The sequence below is a fragment of the Haliaeetus leucocephalus genome, unplaced genomic scaffold, assembly GCF_000737465.1.
Source record: "Haliaeetus leucocephalus isolate CR32 unplaced genomic scaffold, Haliaeetus_leucocephalus-4.0 Scaffold889, whole genome shotgun sequence".
Classification (NCBI taxonomy): Eukaryota; Metazoa; Chordata; class Aves; order Accipitriformes; family Accipitridae; genus Haliaeetus; species Haliaeetus leucocephalus.
In genome coordinates, this window is record NW_010973325.1 from 2850493 (window position 1) to 2878448 (window position 27956).

Below are 27956 nucleotides of genomic sequence, written 5' to 3' on the forward strand. Positions count from 1 at the left end.
ATTTTGTAAGCTTTTTAATGAAGTCCACTAGCTATTTCATAAAGCACTTTCCCAGGATAAATATTCAGTACTGAAAAGTCCAGTTCAGCTCCCTAACTAAAATGATTATAGAAATAATAAACGACAATTATTTGGTCCACTGTACAACACTGGAATCAGGATATTCCGGAACAAACACCACAACTACAAAAGCATACTAAAAATTAATATGACCTCATCAGTTCTCAAATTAGAGCACTGAAGCCCCCAGCTGAGTCAGTGTTGCTCACTGTGGCACTAATAAATGCTCTCCCTCTGGGATGGGCATCTTTCTTCCAGATCCTTGCTCAAAAACCCTAAATGAGCAAACTGAAGGAGCCACATTGAATTTGGCTGTTGAACAAAGAGACAACTAACTTTTCATCACTTGTGTTTCAAATGTGCTAAGCAGAAATTAGCACAGTTTGCAAGAAGCCTAAGATGAATGTTTTTGTTTTAAAAAAAGATGATTCACATTATACATATTAGAGCCTGACCTTTCAAGGGTGCAGAACGTCTTCCATTTGCTGTGACATCTATGGATGCTTACCAGCTCTCAGCAGGCGTTCAGAGCATCAGAGAATTAGCCCATTGCTTTGCAACACCATGCAATATTAACTTCTTTCAAAGGAGAAATGTTACTGAAGTTTTACACTGCTTTAGAAGGAACTGATGCACCAGAGGAGGGGGAAAAAAAAACCCAAACAAAACAAAACCACAACTGGTGGGTGAAGTTTACAGAGATTAAAGAGTATATAGGGAAGAAAAATCTGCCACGGAATCATTTTAACTACAAACATATGTCCCTGCTCAGGAACAGACTTGCACATATTCTAAAATGCCAAGTTAGTACCATATTTTAGGGGGTATTAAAGTGCTTAGCAGAGTTAGGGCCACAGATTCAGTATTGTCATTGCCAAGCATTCACACATTAAGAGTATGAAATTATGAAAAGAGATTCTTCTAAGATGTTGGGGTGTTTCCCCATTCTTCTCAACATTTAAATTTTCTTGCAAAATATTTAAGCACATTTTTATTTTGTAAAAGGATACTCTTTAAAATGTGTTGCAGCAAGGTAAGAATACTGAGTTTTAATGTTTTTATATAAACATGATTTTTCAATTTTAAAATGTTAGTTTTCTAACTGTACATATAGAAAGCTAAGAAGAAAAAATATTTCTTTAAATAGTTCAATTTTTTTGCAAATAATACTTTTCTATAACATATTATCTCATAAAACAACTATTCTTACTGATACATAATTTTAATGTTAGTAATGTGTGCCTTCTGAATAGAACAACATCAGCCAAAGACAATTAGATATTTTTTTTTTTTAATTACATTTGGGATCCATTTTATATTTGGAGCTTGCATTTTTACTGTAAGATATATTTTCACATTTTCTCTTTAATATGAGGACAAATGAGACTAAAGCTTGGATTCCCATCCAAACTTGTATATGCAGGAGCTTTAAAAAAAAGACTCATCAAAACAATACAGCTATTGCCAAAAAAAACCCAAAAGATTTTTCAGTGTAAGTCATTAAAAAGCTCAAAATCACACACACGCATGCACACACTGAAGTCAAGATGAAATATGCCAATGGAAACTTTTACAGAAGATGAGGCTTTTAGAAACAAAAGCTTATACTCTCATTAGCTGCCCTCATCTTGCACAAATCCAAACAGAATCAGTGAGAAAAATCAGACTTACTTTCTGAATTGTTATGATTCCCTCCTGGGTGTCTTTGTCGACAGAAATTTTGAATACTCCCAAACCATCACCATCCACAATCTTATACTCCATTTCAGCATTAGGTCCCACATCTGCATCTGCAGCTTTTATTCTGGCCACCACAGAAGCCACTGGCAAAGACTCTGGGACATTATACTGATATGATCCTGTGAAATTTAAAAATTTAATGAATTCAGTCTTCTGGGACTGTAGGCTAAAAAAACCCCCAGCCTTCTTAAAATCTACCTTCCTTTAAATCATGCACTTGCATATCTACTCAGGCTAACAGAATATATTCAGTTTAAAATAGAATTGCCCTTTCTTTGCTAGGTTTTCCTGGTGATGGACTCTACTTTAAGTACTATGGGCATAATTCCTTCCTACAGCGACAGAAGTACAAGGCAAAGATGCAAAAACATAATGCAAAACTTAGAGTGCAAATCATGAGGTGAATGCCTGCTACAGAGTTCCAATGCAGAAAAGATTTTAATTTGTTTTCCACAAAAGAGGAGAAAAAGCAAGTAAGTCAAACAATATCAATATAAACTCTTATGCTTTTATAGCTGTGTATCTTGATTGTGCAGTTTGCAATCTGACTATGACTAGAAACTGATATATATTCATTTCTTTAACAGTAAGTGCACCATCTGCATTCTTGAAAATTCCAGCTTTTTCATTCAAGTAGAAAATGATATATATGCTGTCAAAAGGGTATCTGAGTGCAGCCTGTAGCCAATAACGCCCTCACCTTCAAAAATAACTTCAGTTATTCTATTATTATTTCAAGCAGTTGGTGGCTTGAAATAACAGGAAATCTATTATGTACAGATCTATTTTTTATTTCATTGGAGGTGAGGCTGGAGTGGACGTGAATACATTCTTCATATTATTTTTATTCTACTTAGCAAGGGCTTTTTTTTTTGCTTTTTTTTTTGCTTTTTTTTTTTTTTTTTTAAGAAAAAAGCACCCCAGACAGAATGCTATTAATAAACTGAGCTCTTCAGGTTTGAGCGTACATCTGTGTACTCCTTTATTTGGTTAGGATGAGAGCCACCTTGGTTAAAGAAAGTAAATGGAGGGAAGATGACTTTCTAGCTCTTCTGTGATTAACTCTTCAGGAAATGCTGTATGCACAAGAGAAATCCTGCTAAAATGCCAAAGGAATATGAAGGATTGAGAGTCAAGCTAAAGAACTATGCATCCTGAAGTCCAACTGGCAACAGCTAAGTATCTATTAGGGTGTATATTTTTTTACTTTTTATTCATAGAGAGGAAGTAAAATACATTCATAAATGCACCTGCTGTACACCATTTCAACTGATATGAAACATATTGGGTAAAGAAAAAAGATTCTTCAAATGTAATAATAATAATAAAGAATAATAAAAATATACCTTGCTGACAGTGATTCTCAAAATACTTAACATGTAAGCTGAGGACTTTACTCTTTGCTTAGAAATAGCATGATGTGTAAAGAAAATAACAATGTTTAGAAATAATATTACAAGTCATATTTTAACAAAGTAACTTACGTCGTGGAAAGCGGGGTGGGTTGTCATTAACATCAGTCAGGGTGACAGTTACAGATGTGGTCCCTGATAATCCACCATTCTGCCCAACCATGTCCTTTGCTTGAATAACCAATAGGTACTGGTCCTTGGCTTCTCTATCCATATTTGGAAGGGCAGTCTTGATAACACCTGCAGTAAGACAAGATATATCAATGGTTGCACAAGCAAAAACGTTACCATGGAAGCTGAGTTTGCCTTTGAAAGGTAGCAGCAGATCAATGATTGCAACTAGAGGGGAAAGAATTAATTTCAACATTAATATCACAGGTTTTGACTAGGACCTGAACTGACATACTACAAGCTTATCTGAAGTAGTCACCAAAACCCACCAATTTTTATTTAGTACTAGATTCTTTGGGTAGTGTCATCCATGACTGTATTTTTTCAAATATATTCTCCCTGAACTATAGACTTCATGTCTTGGGTAACACTCCCTTTCCTGGAAGATATCATCTTCTGTATTTGATTTCCCACTCTTTTAAAGCTAGGACGAACAGAATATTCTGCATTCTTTTTTAAGATTCCAAGGTCAAGACTCTTTTCACAATATCTTGAATAGTCATTCACCACATTAACTCTTACTAATATTGATATCATGTCAGACTCCACATATATATGAAATTATCTTATTTTATCATATATTTGCTTTAACAATACCCGTTTTTAAAGCTCAGTGTAATTAATAGATTTTTGATTTATTAATGAAAATACTGTAATATCTGAAGTAGTTTTTATTATATCCATTTGATAATCTGCATACAATTTGTACTTAATTGATTTGAAATTAAAACCAGAAGAAAGCTCCATGTTCCGTCCTTTCAGTTCTGTTGATATAGGTCAGAAAATAAATATGCCGTCTCAAAACGTGATGACTTTATGAATATTTCATGCTCAGTACACAGTACAGCCGCTAACTCTGATTTCCAGAGAGGCAGCCGTTTACTCCACCAGCACTTAGTGTCAGCAGTGAAGGAAACATAAACAAACTAAATAAAGGAGAGGCACATTGGGACACATATCTCTTCATCTGATATTTGTCGAATGTTTAGTTAGAGTTTTATTTCTTTCTTCCCTTATGAATGCAGGACTTGCCATTAATCATCTCTGGGTTGAAACATTTATTTCACAAACAGACTGTCTGGCACTATTTCATCCGTTTTACAAGATGTATTAAAACACAATTAATATACAATTTCATAATGTTATTGTTTCTACATTGCTTTTTCTGACCTACTTGTTCTTCTATCATAGTTAAATTGCTAGGCAACATTAACCAATCATTTGGAAGCTAATTATCATGCACACAGGAAATTTGAGTATCGCATCAAAGTGAAAATGTATGCAAACATTTCAGTCTGAATCCTTAAAGATTATGATTTAGCAGAAACTACTGTATTATTGTTCAAGGGCTGTCTGCCGTCATTATGACGATATACATTGTACATACATATACATTGGGAGAGAGAGAGAGACAGAGGGAAAACCACTATAAATCATACTCATTGGGGGAAAAAGAAAGTGCTATATATCCCTGCTGAAGATGGACCTGTTGCAAAATGAAGATAATTATAGTACTTATTTCTGCAAATATAGATGCTGTTGAACAGAGTGTGACTTTTTGATCATAGCATTGGTTTTCAGGTCTGATTCACATCACAGATTGTTTATGATAAATAGGGTAAATTGTTTCTCTTCTGTCTCAGTTTGTCCATCTCTGGAATGAAGATTATAACTCTTCTTCATGTTGGTGTAAGTGAAAGTTCAGGCACCAAACTGAACTGAGCAGAGTGAGAACTTATTTTCCCACTCTATGAAATGATACAGTAGAATGGGTAATGTTTTTTTAAACAGACAGAGGATTAAAGGCTGAATCTTGTTGTGGCTTAAAATATTCACAAAATTTCATGAAAACAGTAAAAAAAAGTTCCACCGGTAACTTGTTTTGAAAGTGGCAGCAAAATGTTGTATCAGATAAGGATAGGAAGCACGGTGCTTTCTTCTTCAAACTAATAAAGAAAAGATAAATTTCCCACAACAAAACTTTAGTTTAAGAAGGAGAATGGAGAGGTGATCATGCCTAAATCTATACTTAAGGAAAGCTGGCTATGTGACATTTACATATTTCTCAAACAAACATCTGCAAAATAACTTGTTCATAGCTTCTTGAAATTTTCATTGATCAGAAAGATGGCAACAGGTAGCAGACCAGGGTGCTGGTAGATTGACAAGAAGATAAAAATTCCCATTCCAACAATGTCTGCTCATCACATAGCTCAGATCTGTGGTTTTCATAATCTATTCTGAAGAATAAGAGATTAAAAGATCAACAAAATACAAATTTATTCAATTAACCAAAAGACCACATTAATAAATTCCTAGCAAGTTTTAATGCACCTTTTCTTTTTTCTCAGCATTACTGCAGAGAGTTTATGGCAAGTTACCTGTTTTTGGCTCCACAGAAAAATAAGGTTGTCCTTGCAATATGCTGTAAACCACTCGAGCACTGTTGCCATAAGTAGGATCATCTGCATCAGTCGCTGTCACCTGAACCACAGAGGTACCTGCAAAATGTTTAAGGGACTATTGTACATAAAAGATAAAAAAATCTGAACTACACTTATTCAACATGCTGTGCCAATATACATCTGAAACAGCGTGAGGTGGCTTTATCACAACTGTGCATCATTTCCATGCTGATTCAACTTAGAGTATAAGGTCCTCTTTGTAAACCAGTAGTATCAGCTATTACAGAGTTCCATCTTCCCAAATAGTCTCAGCCTTTGACTCACAGCAATAAGAACCATCTCACTCAGTATCTCCCCTGCTCTATCTTTGCCTTTTTGTTGGTGGAGAGTATGTGAACAATATTTCTTAAATTGTGGTGATGCCTGGAGTATGCTTAAGTATGAAATATAGTAATAGTTTCCCTTTGAAGGGAAGTCTGCATGCTAAATTGTAATGAGTAGTTAGAGATTCAAATACACATACATATATAAGTATTATATATTTTGATAATTGTACCCATATATATGTATAAAATTAATTTTAGCGTATAAAATTATTTACCCTTTCGTAAAGAGATGGCTGAAGAGTTTCTGTTTCAGCTCAGAGAAAAACTGGTGAGAGCTGTCTCTAAATTCCTTTTAAAAGTACTAATTTCCTTCAATAATCTGCAATACTTTAGTATCAGTTGTGGTAATAATCTGCTGCATAAACATTTCTTGAGCAAGAAATATCTCTATGTTGACAGGAATAAGAAAGTGAAATGTCTAACTGGATAGAAAGAAGGGTATATTTTGTGAGGACCTCATTCTGCATCCAGCTCCTATTCATTATGTTCTCCACGTCAGCTCCCATTTGTTTTGTTCTGTACAACAGCTTCCGTGATGTATGCTGAGAGCAGAATAGAATGACACTTGGGAGCCAGGGCCTTGGCCATGGTCACCACCCTCTGATAGCCAGAAAGGATTATTTTTTCTCACTGGCAGATTGTCTGGAACATTGAGACCTTCCATTCAACAGCCCAGGGACCCATTTGGAGGTTAGGTTGCAAATTAATATTGTAGCAATTTGGCAGATGCCCAGTAAAAGTCTTCAACAGAGGATCAGAGTCCTTCATAAACTGGATTTAGACACAAGATTAGAGAAAAGCATTTGTTAAAGAGAGTGTTCATTTTCCGAATGAACACGTTTTTGACATGCAAAAATAAAAGCAGCGCGTCTAGAAATCACTCTTTAAGAACAAATTGCAATAGCAAGTATCCAGGGTGAACTTAACATAAGTTTTATTCTTATCAGTTTTATTTGGATTTTTTCAGGAAATGGGTGGGAGAAAGTTCTGAAATTCTTTATGTCTGATATAGTACGTCCCCCACCCATTTTCCTCAGCTTTTCAATTCTCAGTTGAGTAGAGGATCATAAATGGGTTCTGGGACCAGGTGGTAGGCTTGGAGAGAGAGAGGATTAAGTGCAGCCCTCCATAAAATGTTACAGATTACAAAGGATGGGACCTGCTTGAATGAATTCTGACTAGAAATGATCATTCATAAGATAACTTTATTCACTTAAGTTATGGCTTAGCTAACTCACATTCCTGATCTCTCTTCCTAAAGTATCCATGACAAAGTATTATGGTTGCAATTCTATTTTAAATGCAATTTTTCTCTCTTGTGGACTGTCTAATATTTTTGGAAAAGGAAAAGGTTATTCTCAACCTGAAATTTCACATGCAACTATTAAGTAGATGGAATGTTTAAAGGAAATTGGTAGTTAATCCATCAAGTCATTTATCAGTTATAGGACTTAAAATACATCAATTTTCTGTTCACCAGTAACTAAGAGCTTTGATTCAGCATGTCAAACTGATTTTACAGATTACTCTATAATGTAATTTCATACAGGGATCTATTTTAAACTTGCCAGAGTCTCTCCAGCTTTTGAGTACAAGGGTAACATAATGACTATTTGACATCCTGTGTTCTTTGTGAAAGCCAGGCTTACCACATTTACAAAGTCCCTAAGCCCTGCCAATGAAGCTTACAATGTCTGCAAATATTGGCAAAAGTGCTTCTAAACCTCACACACAGTTAAGTCTTTGCTCCTTGCTCTTGCCGCTTTCAAGGACTCCAAACCAATACAAGATCAAAGAAATTACAGGCTCTGCAACCTCAACACAGACATTTTAGAAATCTTGCAAGCTTAGAAGTGCTTGTTTGCTGTAAAAATCTATTGATGTAACAAACAAACCCTCTACATTCTATGAGATGAATAAAGTCAGTATCTGAATCTAATTGGCTCTCTCCTAAAACACATAGATCCTTTAGAAAAGGGTTTTTTTTAGGAAGAAATTCTAACACCAAATCCTTCTACACTTATCCCACTTAAGTGTAATCAGCAACTAAAGAACAATGATACTTTTCTAGTCCCTTCGTGCTAATCCACTTCTCTCAAACCTCATGGGGGAAAGACCTTTTAAAACAACTGCTATTGTCATTATTTCTTTGCCAGTTGCACACAAAAACTTTGAGCTTCCAGAAGTCCCATGCTGAGAGGGAGATTTCTGCACAATATATTTTTTAAAAAGAATATGCAAGCTACCATAAGGTATGCTAACTATGTGAAAAGTCCTATGTATAGAAAATCAGTTCCAAGGAAACATAATGCAGAGAAAGATCAGTACAGGAAGATTTCCAGACATTTTCGCAGAGGAAGCAGATTTCTCTTGAAGAACAGGAATTCCTTCAGAGGATGATCATTGCAACACAGGGCTGTCCTACTTTTTCTCGCAATGGATTGATGTCAAATTCATATGCTTATTTTCCTTAAAAAAAAAAATGTAACCAATAAAGCTCTATGGATGCTCATGGATAGTCAATAAATCTATAGGTTGAGGAAAAATGAGTAGTTGCATCTTAGTTCCAACTACATCACCTTACAAAAGGAGACTTCATGTTCCTGCACTGAAATTAAGTCTTCTTTTTATTCCTGAACACTTAGCCCTACCTCATAACACAGGTGGTCAGCTGTCGTACATGTGTCCAAGATTAGGACTTACAGGTTACATGGGACAGCCAACAAATGGCATCACACCTTCACTCCACCCAAGAAAATGAGTGTCCCAGTAAATCCTGTTTATGGCAGCATTGTGCAGAGCCCTGAACTGCAGCAGTAAACAGGACACTAGCCCTAACCCAAACTTTCATTCGTGATTTGTTATAACCTGTAGTTTCACAACTACAACTTTAAATATTTCTTACAGTTTGTGTATCTGATATGGGTCAAAAAAATAAATAGGGCTTATTTACTGAAAAAATGTCTTTCCCACTCAGATATGGATTCCTCTACAATTATTTTTCGGTACAATTATTTTTCAGTACAATTGTCTTTGTAACAAAGCTTGAATATCAGTTCATCAAGAAGAATTCTACATGCAGCAATTTCATAGACTTTTTCAGCAATTGCAGCACATACTGAGGGGAAATCCGTGCTGTTAATCAAAGGGTGTTCCACATATTTCTTTATTGATACTAGCTAATAACACATTGAATTTTGTGTGGCTGGCACAGATTTGTTTTTTTCCAAAATGTTTAAGCCATCATTTTTAACCTAAACTTTAGTAGATAATGATAGATATTACAGAATCACAGTAATCTGAGAACGTGACCTATTCAAATTCTGATATTAGGGCAAAAGGAAGCAAAAAGTTTTTTGCAGAGAGGACCTTGAATTTAGAACATTATATGTACCTTAATTTACCCAAGTCAAGATTCAGCAATGTTTCTGACATGTTGCAGAGATCAACCTTTCCTGTGATCAGGTCAGATAAAGGTAAGCTGGTTGCAGAAGTTTATTTTGAGTTGGAGATCCTTCAAAAGGAACCTTTTTAAATCTCTCAGTTTATTGTTTTAGAAACCTCTGCACAGCTTTTTTAAAAGCTTGCTAGTAACTTGTGTGGTATTTTACCAAACCTTTTAAATGAGTTTGTATGGGAAATGCTTGTGTGACTTCTGTTTTTAACACTGGTGAAATCATTTAAGGGAAAACTGGTTTCTAAAACTAGATGAACTTAACAAATGATTACTTTTGAAACTGCACAAACCTTTATCACATGAATTGTAGCCACATTAACAAATTAAAAATAGACCTTTAAAGGCAGTCAGTTATTAAAGGCATTGACTGATATCAATTAATGATGTGTAATATGCGTAATACACAAAACAATTCCATGATGGCATCACTTTTCTACATGATATCAGCTGCCACTAGAAATATTAAACGCCTTTACTATCAAGTTATCCATAAGACCTGCTTAATCCTTAAGTGCAACAGCCCAGCCTGGTTCTGCTCCATAACACCTGGTATTTCAGGTATCACCCAGAGCTGATGCAGCAATGCCTGCATGGTCTTTTCCCTCAGGAGTGTGAAGGGGGAGAAGCAGCACCTGGAAGAAAGTTCTGCCCTCTCCACCTCCTCTCTGTCCTCCCACAGCCTCGTTAGGTTGCCTTCACTTGGGGACAAAACCCAAGACTGGTCCCAACCCAGCAACAAGGTCAGATAAAGTGAAGCAGAGGGGGCTTCTGACTGGAGAGAGACACTCTCTCTTCACTGAGGCTCTCAAAACCCACTCCCCACTTGTACCAAAGATTAAAGCATGATATAAAGCTTTAATTTTTTTTTTTTTTTTAGTTTACTATAAAAATCAAATGTTTCTATCCATCTCAATCAGAAATAATAAATGAGGCGGGAAAGATGTTTGTTGTGCTGGGTAACAAGCAAAGCTGTTGATATCTTTGGAGAGTAGAGAAGATTAAACAAAACCAGAACAATGTTGGGTATTGCAATTTTTATATCCAGTTCCCTCAGCTATAAGCCAAACAGATCAGCATCTCACATCAGCTTGTTTTTTTCAACATCACAGGAACACTCTTTTAATACTCTTTTAACTATAATTTGCAATCTTTTTGTTTGAAATATAACACTGCTCGATTTTTTAAGACATACTTAAAAAAAAATAAAAATCCCTATGATTTTTCAGATAAGCCATAGCTTTGAGGGTTTTGCTATGAATAGATTTACAAGCCATCAAGATATTTACCCTATCTAGGATAATCAATATAATTGGGCCTGACCCAAATATAATTTGAACCTGACCCGAAGTCATTGCAAATACCAGAAAAGATTGACTTCAATTAGCCTTAGATAATGTCCTAAAATATTTGTCAAATACAATACGGAATCATTATACTTGCATAATCACCCTTTAGGTTAAAGGTTATAGTTCTCCTAGCTTTCTAGTTAATTTGGGTTTATAATCCTATGATCTCTTTCATTTTGTTTAATATCCAATTAAAAATCCTTGTCATGGATATAATTTTAAACAAAATAGGAGAGAGATACTTTGTTTCTCCTTAATATTTCATAAGTGCTCTAGGTGATTAATTAAAAATTGTGTTATATGAATAAACTACGAATTGATGTGACTATGTAAGACAAGTGCCACACAGGCATTTCATGCTAATCCTTAATTCAGTAACAATGCAGTATTCCATAGTTGTGTGATACAAACCATGAAGATGTTTAAAATGTAGTTTCAGGAAGCTCATGAAGATGAAATCACTGGTAAAGATTCATTAAAAAGTGCAAAACCAGCTCATTTTGAAAGATAGTCCTTATGTTCTCCACTGCATACTGGGCACCCCACATAGATTGATTTCCAATATATTTTTTGAACAAATGAAGCATGGGTGAGGGGTAGAGGCATGGATTTGTGTGTGTAGGTAAACCCCATATACTTGTAGTAGTTGTACATATGTCAACATGTAGTACAGGACAAGACAGAGCTAACTCATATAAAAGGGAAAGGAGGACATATTGCTTTTCAGGGCACAAGGCAAAAGTGCAAAAAAATCTAATCATTGCTGCGTGCTACAGCTCACTTAAATAATCTAATTCTAAAATAAAACAGCAATTTAAAAAAAAGATAAGTTTTTTACAGAACGTGTTTTTGAAGTGCTGAATATTTACATTTTACAGACTTAGATTATCTGATTATCTCTGTTTTTCCAAAGTGCAGCTGTAAAAGTTCTCAGTACTGTATCACAACTTCATCTCCTCCCTGCTACTCTTCGAAAGCTGTGGTGTCCATCTTTCTTTCCAAGGCTACTGTTGCCTCTTCAGCCATCCACATAGTGTTCGAGTGACAATGAAAAAATGCCATGTATCAAATAAGAAATAGTGTCTATGCTCACTGCTTAGTAAAATAAATAAATAGAAAAGTCATTAGCAATGTTTTACTCATCTCCTACTGGCTCCTAAGCTGAGTTTCAAATATAAAAACAATGTTGACTAATGATGCTGCAGGGCACTTGGGAAGGGAAGATTATTGTTCTCTCTCTAGCTATAATTTAAAAGACATTGTTTAACGTACAAAAAGACAGGAGATGGTATAGAGGAAACCGCAGCATATTCTATATGGGCAGTCTTACTGTAAGAGTATCAAATTTTGTTATGGTTTAAAATCAGTCAAGCAAAGGAAATCCTAATTTCAATCACTGTATGTCTTTCCTAACCTGAAGTGAGAATTCCCATACACATATTTCCACTGAAGTAGATTAAGTTCTTCTGCTTTTTTTAGCTTCATGCTTGCATTTATAATTTCAGGTTAAAGTAAAATTTATCAAAATGTCTCTGGGCCAAAGTCCTATCTGGTCTGAATCAAGTCAGCTTTCAAAGGAACAGTGGCACCTGACAATAGATGAGCATTTGGTCTCTTTAAAATGAAGAGATAGTGGATTTGATGTTGAAATTCTTCCCTAATTCAAGCTCAGGAAAAATAGCATTTCTTCATTTCCAACAGAGGGTCTGAAGCCTCTAAAAGCCATTCTTCTCTGATTTCACGTGAATTTTGAAACTATCTCAAGTTGTAACCCAGTCCCTGCTGCTTGCATCTATTTCCCAGAGAGCTGGATTTCAGTATTAGAAAAGACATACAGTAAACTGTTACCGACATATGCAACACTTACCAAAAAAATGAAGCTGTCTGCTAGCAGGAATTTGAAGAGTTTGTTAAGAACGGACTTTATCTCAACAAAATGATATATTATCACCTCTGAGTACCATAGCATAGGTGTGAAACTTATTATTGTTAATGAGAATTATAAAACAAAGCCTCTGGGCACTGGAATGAGAAATACACCATAAAATGCTTATCTGAATCCCTACATAGCTATTTGAGTTTCACAACATTTTTGAGAGGGTAAATACTTAATCTAGCATGTTATTTCCAGTTAAGTCTTGAAATATCTAACTGTTGCAGGTGCCTCATGGATAATTAAGTAGCTTAGTGCGATACAGTAAAAAATAATGAAATTTTTAAAAAGGCAATAGGAACAAATTTCCCACAACACCAACAGTGTATTTTGCACTTACCCACAGGAGACATCTCAGGAACTCCAGCAGTGTAAGGACCATCCAGAAATTTTGGCTCATTGTCATTGATGTCCTGAATCTTAATGACGAACTCAGATTCGGGTTCCACGGGTTTATTAGTCAGCCTATCTAGTGCTTGTGCTCGGAGCGTGTAGTAGGCCTGCTCTTCTCGATCCAGCCTCTTTGTAGCATGAATATCCCCCGTGTTCTCATCAATAATGAAAATGGAACTTGCCCCTTCGCCTGACAAGATGTATTTGATGGAACCATCTCCTTTATCAACATCAGAGTGAAGCTGGTGAAAAATTGATGAGAGATGAGATTAACTTACAAGAGAGTCAGTGGCATGGAGATATGTAAAAATAATTCTTATGTTGAGCAGTAGTACATGAAATTTTATTGTCCTTGGAAAGATAAGCTGAATGTTTATCGTGCACGGCATGTGAGGGACTATTAGAATCTGTCAGCTTGCTCTTTTGAGCAAGATAATTTCATTCTTTCCTGCAAATAATCTCATTTTCAAATGAATGTGATATTGTCTTACAGTCTTCTCATACCAGAGTTTTACATAGCCACACACATACACCCATGCACATATATGATTATAACTGTGACTTTATTCCTACATGAATTTAACGACATTGCTGGTTTCAGCTTATTATCCTACTGAAGGGTGAGACCTCAAACAAATGTCACTATAAACTTAATGTCAGCATGTGGTTGCTCCTGTGTACCTATGGGAAGTGACTTACTGATTTCCTCAGTGTTTACTGTGTAGAGCAGTAAAACATCAAATTAATTAAAAGGGATTGGTTGATAGATTGCTCACTACTATCTGATGGGCCAGTAACTTCACTTCCATATCTTGTTTTCCATTATCTAACTTCAGAAAAATGCAGAGTCTGAGAAAGACCAAGAAGTGTCCTGGCACCTCCTGAAGCAGCATCAAAGGTCAGGTGTAGTTTCCCTGGGACTACTCCTAGCAGGCACAGAACAAATGTACCTCAGTAGGTCAAAATGTATCTTCCACTGGAATCGCAAGAGAGATTTACACAAAGAAACTTTCTTCCTCATCACGCAAGCTATTTAAAGTTACAGAACAAGGTTCCACAGGTTTTGTAGCTTTTTTTACGTCTACTGTGTCTCACCTTCCTCTTATAGAACACAGACTCAAACAATTCTCATAGACTTCTCAAATTTGTATCAGCAATCTTATTGATCTGGATATCATGTTAAAGTAACACACACATATATTTAACATGGTATAACTGAAAAGAACGCCAGTAAAAGTCAAAGTACTTGCGCGCTTGTTAAAAAGTGGATTATTACTTGTAAATAGCTGAGGACAATGTTAAAGATGTTCAGATTCTTATCTACTCTTAGGTCTCTTATCTACTTTGTACCTGTCCTAACTCCATGTCATGTTGAGTTTGGAGGTAACTCCACTGTCTTCATCATCATAATTTCCTCCACTAACATTTTTTTTCTCTCAGCTGGGAGTATCACTGAGATAGTAATCACTTCCAGAATACATACAGAAAATTGCTATCTCAGGCATAACTTAGCACAGCTGCAAAACCTTTTCCTATTTCAGCAGGGAAGTATTCGAGATCAGTTTTGAATTTTGCAGCTGGATAAAAAGCTGCCTATTTCTTACACATTATTTCACTTACAGTGTCTGGATATCTCATACTTATGCAATTACAGTGCACTCTCTCTCTCTTTTAAGGTAGAAATGGAGTCTGAGCTTTGGACTGGATCAAAACACAGAACTACGGTGTCTAAACCAGAACAGCTACATTATTTCAAAATATGGCTTATCCTCATTCTGCTGCTACCTAACTCCTGAGATACCTAAACAAGCCTGAGATTTCTTTGGTGGAGTTCCCCGAACATTCAAAGTCCTACTTCTCAGCACACTCAGGAATACTCACTGCTGACACTGTGAGCAGATCAAGGTAAAATGTCTCTCACATCCAGGCTCTTTCAAGATCCACAGCACTGCATATTCCTCAGCTCTAATGGCTGGGGGTTTGTTCATTAAACCATACCTCTGTTCATTTCCCAAATCTGGCAGCTGGGTCTCTTGCTGCTTTTCCAAACTTGACTGGAAGAGGTACCCATCTTCCCTACAAAGGAGCAGTGGCCTGTGCAAGTAAGAATCTGTCTGGCATGTGTTTGATTTGCTTTTACTTTTTTTTGTCCTCTTTTCTTTTCTAAGACCTACTTCAGGGTGCATAAGTCTCCTATCTACTACAGAGGCATTGTGTGGGTTCCCTCCATAGCCAGAATCCTACAGTCTAGACTGAAATGCTGAGTGTCACCTCACCCAAGAACTGAAGTTATGAGATACAAAGATTCAATGCCTTTGTCTTCTTGAAGTGATTCAGTTTTCTCCATATCCCATATTCTAGCAGAGCACTGGTCTTTCTGTGGTGGCTGAGACTCTCCCATTCTCCCTGTAAAAGTTATTCCACCTTTTGTGGCATATGTGAGGATGTGCTGGATGAGAGAAAAGCGGATGACACCAGCATACCCAGCAGTTTATCAGGCAGAGCAGTTTTCTGCAGGTTAAAAATGTGCAAGTAGATCTCTTCAGGCAGAGGAGGGAAGGGATTCCATGTCTCAACTTGCTGAGAGCAACATAGAACTCTCTCATGGGGGGGACGCCGAGTCCATCAGCACACCAGAGTGTAGCACTCACACCTGGGTCTCATGCTGCAGGGCTGCACAGCCTCCCATTCACCTTGTATTTAGATCCAGCCCCATCCCGAACAACTGTCTAGCAGTGTTTTGAAAGAAGAGAGACCTTCAGGGGAGAGGCCAGAAGTGTAAATCCTCAAAGATGCACTGAGTAAGGCTTTCACAACCCAGAGAAAGAAGAAATTCCATAGCTTCAGCGTTTCCCATTTGCTCACTCAGTGGCTCTCTGATTAACGCATTTGGTTTTTAGAGTCCCACTCTGAGGTCCATAAATCTCCTCATGGGTTACACTACAGTGGCTGGTGCCCTGAAGTGAAGTACTGAACAGAAGCCACTTTTTGGAATGATGTCTTGGTAGAAAATTGCTACTACACAGATTAGTAAAGTGATTAGCAATGACCTTTGTTACTCCAAGGTTGAAGCTCTGGGAGAGCAAACTTCTTTGTATCTGTTACTAAAACTTTGTTCTACTAAGCCTTTAAAAAAACAATGCTGGCCCATGCTCAAGTTAGTAAAGCACCATTCTCTACCTACTTAACCCCAGTAAGGTGATAACACTCAAGATTTAGTTTATCTTTGGCACTATAGTACAATCAATTCTGTGCAAAGCAGTCTTAAAGAATTTTTTTCAACTTTATGTGTATTTTAGTGTCAAACTGAGATAACTTAAAAGTCCAATACAAGAGAACAATGCAAAAATAAAGTAGGCTGACAGAATCCAGAAGTATGTTTGGTGCAGTTTTCAGATGACCTTTATTCCAGTTCCACCCAATATAAACTTTCCAGTGATCTTCAAAGTCATTAATGCAGAGACATCAGTGATTTGCAACTAAGAATAACATTTTTGAATGCAGCAGTCCTGTACCATATTTACACCTCTGCTACTACCAAATGTGACTTCAAACTACCTGTACTTCCAGCTATTTAGTTTAACACCCTAGGAAATGAGAAGTAATATTTTCCTTATATTGTTGGCTTTAGAAAACACTTTGCACATTCTTTTTTTTGTTGTTTTTCTTTTTTGGGGGGGGGTGGGGGCAGGAGCGTGGTTTGCTGTCATCCCGCCCCCCCAGCTCCCTTTTTTTAGGAAGAAATACATTTAAGAATGAGACCTGAAATTTGTTCTTGTGATTAATTTGGCAACAATTATATAGAGTAATGTTAGTCCTCAGGACATTTGTACTTTACAGGAAGGCTCCAGAAAGCATCTATGATGGTGCCATCTACTATGTCTATCACCCCTCCTGCTTTCTACAGAGACATTCATGTAGGAGACAGAACGGCAGCTGAGGCTGTAGCTGCACATGGGGACTATGACTTTAGAAGTAGAGGGTCAAGACAAAGGCAGTTTCCAATTCTTGTTTCAAGAGACATGGAAGATTCCAGGATTCACTGGGTAAATCTCATCTGATCCCTTCCTGGAACATCCCAGACAAATTTTCTTTCAGAAGTAGTTTGCAATAAAAATTGTAAATAAAATTCATCCCTCTGTTTTCTGAAAGGAGAATGCTGTAAGTAAAGATAGTTGTATAATTCCAATTCATTTCACCCATTGCTGTGTCCACACAATATCCATGATGGTCACTCTCCAGTTTGCCTTGGCTTTCAAGTAACCTTATTTCCAGTATGAGATTCATGATCCAATTCTTATATGCTGATCCTCTTGCTTCTTTCTTACATTCCACATACATTTAACATTAAGATTTTAAGAGGGTTGGTGTTGGGTGTTCCCTGCATTACACCATGTACAAGAAAGAGTACATGAGAACAGAAAACGGAAGCAGCAAGCTTCTGCATTTTTAACAGGAGGGTAACTTTTTAATATTCTAGGAAACTTAGCACAGAGTGAACAAATCTAATAAGAAAAGCCACACAAGTCTTGTGGAGGCAGAGAGGGCCAGGGTGTATAAGTGCACTTTTTTTTTTTTTTTTAGGAAGATAACATACCAAGTGCCCTCTACTGTCTCTGAACTCAACCTAAAAAGAGGGCACTTATATCTTTTTAGGCCCAACTCCTAAAACTCTTCTCAGTTTTAGAAAATGCTTGTTTGGATATGTGTGAGAGAAGGAAGCAGTCAGGTTCACTCAGTAGCAAAGGCACTATTACCCTAACTCCTTTAATGAATGCAATTTTGTCCTCACATTTTTTGGCGCTGCAGCAATATAGCTTAGTATAGGGTCTTGTCTAATGCATTTATGTTTATGTGGACTCTTAGGATGATGATTATTCTAGGGAAATCTAAATAATACATTTCTTTCAAGTTCCCTAATACTCAGTAGTTTCTGGATTTTGTCTGTTTGTAGGTACAGATCTGTACAACCAATGCTGAGGTCATTCTGCATCGCTTGCCATTAAAATATGTTAATGCAGTATTTTTAATAGAGAAGGCCATTTATTTTTATCAGTAAGCAGAGATACTGCACTGCATTAAAAGCAATTTATCTGGGCACCACCAATCTGTTTGAGGTCTGAATAAGAGGTTTGCTATTTCTCTGATTTTCAGTTCAGGATCCCTCAAAGCAGGTACAATGTTCACAAGCCTCTCTTCTCCATTTTTTCTTCCCTAAAGATCTACCTTTGCAGTTGTTCCTCCCTGTGGCAGCATGGCCAGTGTTTCATTGCTGAGTTTACAGCTTCTGGGTGAAGAAGAAAAGCACAGGGAGAACATGAGGAGCTGCCAGGTTTTCAGTATCAGCAGGATCAGGTAATGGTGAGAATGAGACAGACAGAGCAACCACGAGATGCTTCAGTACAACCTAGCTCCATAGCTCCCTGAGACCATAAGAAATGCGCGCTTATTTGCAGAACAACTGAAAAGTTTTCTCAAGGAGGAGTTACCCTGCCTGAACCCTTCCCTTTCTTGCTGTGAAAGTGCCTAGAAAGGGAGGAAAGGAATGAAAACTGCCTCCTCATGACTGTGCAGGCATCCGTAGCTCTTGGTAATACGGAATTGATGCAACTGCAGCTTTATTGCTGCTTTCTCACTAAAAGCAAGGAGGGACTAGCAAGCAAAAACAGACAAAAGGAAGAAAGAACACCAAGCCAGGAACAATCTTCTTGTCCATTTTATAACCACAACTTAGAATCACAAAACAACTGAGAACTGATTGTGGGAGGAAGACACTCTTGCCTTCATATACATGACCCACTGCTTTCTGGGAAGACTTAAAAAGGGAACTTGTCTGGTGCATACAGATTAAATAAGTAATTGCCAAAATGTGAAAGAAAGTAGGTGATTTGAAACAAAGACTTAATTTGGCTATTTCTACTAAATCTTGCTCATCACAACAGCTAGGTTCTTAAAACTTCTGTTCTTGGATTCAGTATTTACTGTGGTTGCACCTAGAAGGTTTTGAAGTCCCTTTTTCCCTCAGATTATCACTGCTAGTAAGTGTTTTGAACTGTGATGACTCATAAAGTACTAGATATTTGTATTTTTTTTTACTTCTTTTTTAAAATATAACACTATATTTGATAAATATCAGGATAACTAAGGGTTCAAAGTTGCTGATTTGGAATGATTTCAATGCAAATAATCACTTACATTTAAAATTCAGCATAGACAACAGAGTTAACGTTTAAGTAAAATCCAATATGCACACATACCACATTTCTGCAACGTTTAAGGGACTCACAAACACATTCGTTTCAAATACAATTGCAGTTTTCAGAGGGAGCTATGAAGCTCTCACTCTTGTAAACTGTAACCATATTTCAATATCAAAAGCTTAAGATGTCTTTTTTAATTTCCTTTTCAGTGTCATTACAGAAGTCATGTGGGACAGATTCCTCAACATTTTATTGATGTCAGCAAAGGCTTGTGATTCATATAATTGACTTCACACCCAGGCACTAGTGAAAGTATTATTCAGCAGGTAATGATTTTCTTATAAAAGTCTTATTTCCAAGAAACATTGAGAAAGTGATAAAGGAGCTCCTGGAGGGCTTTTGTTTACTTTTATTAATTTTTGTAAAACTATAGTACAAGCCTGGGCTTGGAAAGAAATATGCTGGTTTATGTTTTGTGCTTTCAGTATAACAACGCTGAGTACAAGAGATCCAAGTCAATACAAATGGCTATACCCCAAACCCTAACATTTTTAATTAGAGTTTGAAAAGAAGGAATATGTTTGTAATGCTGCTAGAGTTTCCTTGTTTCAGCAATGTTGTCACTATCGTAGGGAACTGGCACAGACAACTGTGCCACAGTGGCACAATTCACCACTTTGACTTACTAGCAATTTCATGCGCTGTTGTGTTGCCTCTAGACTTTCTCCTTTTCAGGCAAGTGCAGAGATGGTCATGTGGGAATAGAAGGTCCCATGCTGTAGACCACAGTATAACCACATTATATTTATCTAACACAAGCAGCTGGTGACAGGCTTGCTCAAAAGCCAGTCAGCCTAGACAAGATTTCTGTGTTGATCTAAAACCCTCAAAATTGTGTCTAGGGTGCTCAGAGCTGACCGAAGACCTAAGAGTTGCTGAGGCAACCGAGGTCCACAACATTCCTGAGATCTCTTAATATCCAGCACTGTCCTTATAGGCTGCCTGAACTCAGACTGTCTCTGAATCCTCCTTTGTCTTGTTATGGATAATACTAGAGTCCTATGAATGACCAAAAGCCAACAGATCTGCCCAGGATCACCACAAAGTCAATGAGCAAATGAGAGGTCACTTATCACATTAGCACATTTCACATTCAAGGTAAAACCAGGACCATCTTTTTGGGAGTACCAGCTGTGCCATCCCACAGCTTGTCCTTAATAGCCCTCTTGCGGGTAAATTTTATGTCATTTGGTGTATTTTGACTTCCAAGATATTCATATTCAACAGTGTATATAAAGCCAGTGAGAACAAAGATCCATCTACAATCAAGGTATTCATGCAGGTGCAGGATTAAGAAAACATAGGATAGGAGACATAATAAATAAGAAGGATAAAGAGGGAAGAAAGGAAGGTTTAAAAAAAACAAGGTAAAAAAATCTACAAACCAAAAAATTCAAAGTGGATTAGAACATGAACAGGTCTGAAGGACGAGGAGAGAACTGGAATGGGAAACAAGCTGATGAAAGACCTCAAATGAATGTGATGAGGCAGAGGAGATGGGGCAAGAGGAAGACAAAAGGAGACAGGCAAAAGGTAGAATGACAAGTTGAAATGGGACAAAACAGCAAGGAAAAAATAAAAATTAAAAGAAATGAAAGAAAAAGCTGAAGTAGTAAGTGGAGCTGATCTTCAGTGACTGATCAGTGTTAGGCAAGAACAGCGTTTGAGAGTAAAGCTGTACAACTTTACCAGCCTCTTCTTTTCATGCTCTATTTAATGCAACAGGAATTAAAAAGGTTGATAACCTGAATCTAGTCAGGTGTCATTTTACTGAGGGTGTGTATTACTACTACTCCAAGTTCAGAAAAAAAGGCTTACTTTAGAGGGGAAGGGAAAAAAAAAAAAGGTGCAATTTAAATTGTCATTGATTTTAAAGTGCTGGAACCAGACAAGCAAAGATAAGAAACAGGACTGATGGGCAGGGAGAGTAACATAAGTGTCAGCTTGTTCTGAATGAACTAGGCGTCATTCTTAAAAAAAAAAAAAAAAAAAAAACCTTTTTTCCCCTATTAATGCAGTTTCTGAACTTTTTTGCTGCTACAGAATGTATGTTTCTGTGCCTAAAAAATTAAAATAGTAAGAATTTTTATTAATTTACTCAGACTTATTCTCTCCCGTGATCAAACTTGGAATAAGCAGTAAGGTGTTACTATCCCCTTCTTCGCCCATGTTATATCCTCAGTAAAAGGTTCAGAAATGTTGGTGGCAGGGTTTAGTGAAAAATATATAACTCTTATACTCTTAAGCGACTGATCAGTGCTCCAGGAGGATGATAACCTTATCACCTCAGCCACATGAAGTGAAGTAAATATTTAAGTTTGCCAACCTTTTCAAGAAGGGGCGTGAAACAGGAAACAGAACAGTGAAACTTCTTTAGTGCCTTGATGGTTATTGTTCAAACAAAATGCAAAGTAGCAGTACCAAAATTCTAAATCTTACACTTCATAACATTCCAGTTAGTATCTAAGTAAGCCCTCAAGGCTTCTAAGTGGAAGACAAAGTTCAGATGAAAGGTTCCTCTAGGAATAAGAGATACTGTCATCTAAAGGCTACTGAGTTGGATAATTAATAGGAAACACTGAAAACTGGATGTGATAAGAACAACCATGTCACATTTTTATGACTTTTTTCTCTTAATAACACCCAGTTGTGTCTATAGTTATATAATTTAGCTCTTTATATAGACGGTGATATAGTAATTGTGTTTATGTATACAATGTGTGCGTACATTTAAGCGTATCTATGTATACATACACATGCACGTGCGCACGCGCACACACGTATCTGTTTCCTTATTACGTCCTCTTCTTTTCCCATCTCTGCAGATACTGTACTCGCAAATCTGCACCTTCTTCCCCCCCCCCCCCCCTTTTAAAAAACAAAACGACCCGTCGCGACAGGGAATTGTGCAGCCAGCCCATTAAGATTAGTGCAGCTACAGGAGGAACTCAGAAGCAGCTGCTGCTGTAGATGGAGCTGAGTGGGCATATGTAGCCGGCTGAGTATTCTTGAGGAGTTTTAATGGGCCATCATCATGACATGTCACTCTCCAAAATGACTATTTGTCATTCACACTCTTAAAAAGACAGTTTGGCAGCTTTGGGAGGTAAAAGCCATCTGTATACTGTGCATCATCACGTACTAATTGCATAATATTTATTGGGGGGCGGGGAGGGGGGGGACAGCAATACTGTATTGTAGCACCACCAAGAGCCTGCAGGCAACATAACATGTTCGGAATAAGAATGGAAAAAAGAGACCTGCTTTCCCCTCACACACACACACTTCAAGCTTTTCAGAAATTATCTTGTTAGAATTTGGAATGGGGAAACAGAGCACAGCGTTTGTAAACAATATGCACATTGGAATCCTTACAGACCTGTTCAATATTCAGCTTTGGGTTTTTTTGTTGTTTCCCAAACCACTCTCAGTCCATCAGTATTTATACCTTGGAGGGCTCCTTCTGAGTATTTCAGTAACAATACTGCATCACTGACAAACCAAGCCATAGAGTAGTGGATTTGCTATCCTATTTGCCATACAAAAACCGCTTCTGTTTCTACACAAATAGATTTAATTTTTGATTAAAGAAACCAATGACTCAAACCTTATTTATACGAGTGCCTAAAGCAATTAAATCATGTGAAAATACCACTGGAGTGAAATTGTATTTACAAATTCCTGAATGTTTATTCTTACCAGCTGTATTGGGGTCTCTACATTTACTTATTCTCCAGGAAAGGGACTAAGTTCTCTGCCATACATACCAACAGTATTTTCACATGATCCATATCTATTCATAATGCACCATACTACTCGCCATTATGTACTAAACCAACGTATTTGCTGGTCCAGCGGTTTGATTTATTTTGTTGCCAAGAATCACTGAAGCTGTAAGACAAAATTCTCTTAAAGTCACTACTCTCTATTTCAGCAGTGTAATAAAACTGTGTGAAGATGCTCTCTCCCTGCATTCCCCACATATAGCTTCTATGAAAGTGATCAGGCTTAAAATACGTAGCATGGCAAATAAATACCAAAGACCCTAGTATACTTCATAGAAGAATATCTCAGGGCTAGCAGATGTCCATGGGCTTGGAAAGTTTATGCACGTGTAGCAGCTTAGAGAAACAGAGCCTTCAAGAAACTACACTCATTCTTCTTCGCAAATTACTTTCCCACTAGACACGAAACAATCTCTGCTGCACAATATTTACACTTTTCTTGAAATACATATATGTATATATGCTTAAATAGATATATGTTTACAGTGATATGAATAGTTTCAGTGGTTATGCCACTGTACGTGGTAAAAAATACATTCATCATTTTATTAATTATTTATGATTTTTAAGGATTTTTTTTTATGAGCAGAGAATGCATGAATGCACTTTGCCTTATGGCACAGGAAAGAGGGAAAGAGGGGAGATGAAACAAGAAAGGCAATAGCAGAGTTTATATACCTGCAATAATGTAAAATGAATGTTTTTACTTTTTCCCTGTTCTTGAAAATACAAATTAGTCAAAAAGTATACAAATATACAGATATATACAAATAGAAATTGTTTCTCCCATACTGCTTTTTCTACTTAGCCATGATAATTCAGGCCTAGGATTTCAACCATGGAAAATGAGAGCATATTAAGCATCTATTTTTTCATATCTAACCCTGTAATCTAAAGAATTATCTGTAATAGCACTGAGCAGGAAAAATAATCATACACACTTCTTGTTTGACTACCATATTAATAATACCAAATTTACAAACAAAAATTCATTTGGTATTAAACCGTTTTCTGAGATAAGAAATGTACTTATACTGACTGTCTTTATTTTAGAGTGGAAATTATACCTCCCATATTGTCTCTTCTTTGTCAAACTACTGATCTATAGTTTAGAGTGATTATCCTGTTTCTGCTTCAACTATCCAAAATAGCTTGCAGCATTGCTTGGTTGATAATGATTTTTCTCATAGGAACCTGCTTCCAAAGAACATTAGTACCAAGGAATAGATACCCGGAGGGTGTAGAGCTTTTTCTGTTGTTTCTGGTTTGTTTTTATGTTGTATCAATTCCTCAAATTTCATTTGCTCTTGAAAGTTTAATGCTGCTAAAAATCCACTTATAATCTTACCTTGCATGTTAGTGGGAAGTGCTGAAACCCTGACAGACTAGAAGACAATGGTAATATATGTAACTGTAATGCAGTTGAAGTAATTACTGTGACTAATAGTGTCTGTAGAAGCTTATAAAATACTGGACTACGGAAGACAGCATGATCTGATCATTTTAATGATGAAAGATTTACAATACAGAAAAACTGTAATTAACTGGGTCCACCACCACACTAACCTATAACTCCCTGAAAACAGTTAAGGACTTGTTAAATAAAATTTATGAAACTGTTCAAACGAAGCAGAGTTAACATGTTGGTCTACATCTCCATTTTTAACGTACATAAATGATAATATACATGTCAGGGCATCAGTGTTTGTTATCATATTTTGCTTCTTAAAAATTAAATTCCTATTGTCTTTCTTTATAAAATTTGATATGTTTGGATAAATGCAGTACTTAGTGCTGACTTTCCCGAATGATTTATAGTCAACTTGAAATTGATAATTCTTCATATGAACATATTGATTATGTGATATAAAATGTTTCACACCACCCAGATATTTCTCAAAGCATTTCCACAAACCTAATCCCATAAGTATTCCCACTAAGATCAGTAGGACTACTCCTAGATTTAAAGTGCAAAATTAAGAATTTGACACAATGCCCATGTCACACATAATTAGTCCCTGGGAACGTATGTTGGGGAGAGAGTCATAACTGCTCATAGCTGAAGTGGGTCAAGGAAATAAAACAAGAATGGAGAATTTTGAAAGTAAAATTTTACTATAACATTTTAATGAGTAAATTATTTCATATGAAAAGGGCAGCAATGAAAATCTATAGCAAATCATTACAGTTTCATTGCTAGTATGACAATGTAACATGAAAAACCAATGCATGACCAAATAAAGTGCAGTATTAGATACCTTCCTGTAGACATTTGTCTTGTGTCTTAAACTGAGTTCACTTAAAAAGAGCAGAAGAATCCCTTGGTTAACTTGTTATCTTAAAACACAAGTTACTGCTGTCAGTGTGTTTACATTTCATTTGGAATCTCTTTTTCAGTCTGGCTTGATTAAGCACCCTAACATTTCTGTAGTGCCTTCTATTAACTACTATGACTGATTACTAACAGTGTAGTTCAGTAAGGTAGAACACTGCATGACAGATAAATTTTTTCTTTTTTTCAGAAGGATAGAAGACAACTTTTTTTTTTTTTCTTTTTTCCCCTACTCTTATGTATTTCACTAAAGATGGTTTATTACATTGATTTTTGCCCAAAAGTGTTTCTAAAATACATATCCATCCATCCGTATATACTGGCTAGTTAATTAACAGCCCATTGTTCAAAATTCACTCCAAAGAGTAGGGAAATTTAACCCCGTGCTACATCAAATTAAATCTCTGGTTTAGAATTCTCTAAGTTAGGAAATCATCCTTATGCATGTACAGCATGTCAGGACTTGCTTAAGGCTCATGAATGTTGGTACTAAGCATATGCCTAAGCGCCTTTCTGAAACAGAGCCTTAATCCCTGTGCAAAGGAAGGGTGCTTTAATGAACAGCAATGTGCATCACATGGACTAATTGTAAGAAGCAGAATTGAAAGCTTAAGTGATTGCATTACATAAATTCACACTGTAGCTGTTCAGTATTCAGAACAAGCTGAAGTAAGGGGTGCACAGTAAGTATGGGCATTTGAAAGTCTGCCTTAAACTGTTAAGATCATTTAAAGTGATCCTTTGTGAATAAATACTTTGAAAGGTTTGATTTCTTCTTAACTTTTTTTTTTAACCATTCAAATTTGCAGGTCTGCCAGGGTTTTCAGATACAACCAGATTGATCTCAAGACAGTAATTCATATTTTGATAGGCATTTTTACTCCATAGGATTAAGGGCTGGGAAAGAAATGCTTTTAATGCCCATGTTTTGTGCTGTTTTTCAGAAAACATTTGAGGGGGAGGATAATGCATTAGTATTTCAAAACCATAACAAACTGTCTTAACATGAACAATACTAGGTTAATTGTAAAGCCTTGCAGCTTAGAAGGATTTTAACAGCTGTATGTAAAGGGCAGTGCTCTCCTGATGCCTTTTCTTATTTTGGTGAGCACAATGAGTGTTTAATAGAGACAATCTCATCAAATTCCTATGCAGTCATTACACCTTGTTTCCTTAAATCATATTTTGACATTTCAAATGATGGGAGAAGATATTTATGGATTAAAATTGAAATTCACTCATCGTTTTTCAAAAAAAAAATCCATAGTTTTGCCATGTGCAATGCTGATGCCAACCCAGGATTTTTTCATCTGTTCTTCATGTTTTCACTAGAACACATTCTTGCTGTGTTTCTTACTCACTGCCATTAAATGCTGGCAAGACAATCAATGTATGTGCCATTGATAAACAAATGATGAGAAAATACTGAAATGGCAGGTGTTATTTTACATTGGTCATGTATACTTGCTGAATCTACATTAAAATTCAAATTGTGCAGACCTGTTTCTAATTCTGAAAGCCATCTGGATTCTACGGAAAATGTTCAAAGTCTTCCTTCAGAAACTCATTTCTGAAGGTTCCAGTACTTCACATATATTGAGAACTTCCAATTTACATAAAGACCCCTCTGATTATCTGAAACAACTTGTTCTTTTGCCACTATGAGACATTGCATAGGGTACATAATTCAAATTCTTAGATGGTCCCTGATGAAATTAGAGCACTCTCATCTAACAATCATTTGCATTGTTCCCCTTCTGAGTGAGCTCTGGTTCAATAAAAAATAGAGCACACAATGAGTTCCTTATGAGAACACTACCTGCTTCCAAAGCATTGTGGTCAACATGAAGGTACAGGAGTTATTAGTATTGTGTATTCCATTAACTGCAAACAAGATCAGTCATCTGAATTTACTGTCATCTACCTCAAATGTTTCAACTCAGATGACTGTTACTAATGTGTCTGTCATACTCCTTGTGTATACCATCAAACACCTCCTAAAGGGATCTTTTATTATAGTATCTGATTGTTTTATTATAGTTTCTGATCAGTTTTATAACCGAATCTGAAAACAATGAATTACTCTTGGAGATTAGAGTTTAAATCACTATAATACTTGCCCCCAGCATTCAAGACTGATCTTTGCTAAGTTTCACTTGACACAGCATGTAAACTTCTCTACCAGATTGTCTGAGCGCTCTCAAAGCTTAATTGATCCAATTTGCATGTCTCATCCTGGCAGAATTGTGCATCATTTCTATCCTCTTGGACTAAGT

The 27956-nt window shown here is 36.5% G+C and overlaps 1 protein-coding gene across 1 annotated transcript in view; it reads right to left on the reverse strand.

Moving 5' to 3' along the window:
• CDH7 (cadherin 7, type 2) overlaps positions 1-27956 on the reverse strand; it is a 68643-nt gene that overhangs the window by 25535 nt on the left and 15152 nt on the right. The window contains exons 2-5 of the mRNA XM_010583297.1: positions 13251-13545; positions 5765-5884; positions 3285-3452; positions 1732-1919 (exon numbers count right to left, since the gene is read on the reverse strand). Of these exons, the coding sequence (XP_010581599.1) occupies positions 1732-1919; positions 3285-3452; positions 5765-5884; positions 13251-13545 (771 nt within the window). The remainder of the gene's footprint in view (positions 1-1731; positions 1920-3284; positions 3453-5764; positions 5885-13250; positions 13546-27956) is intronic.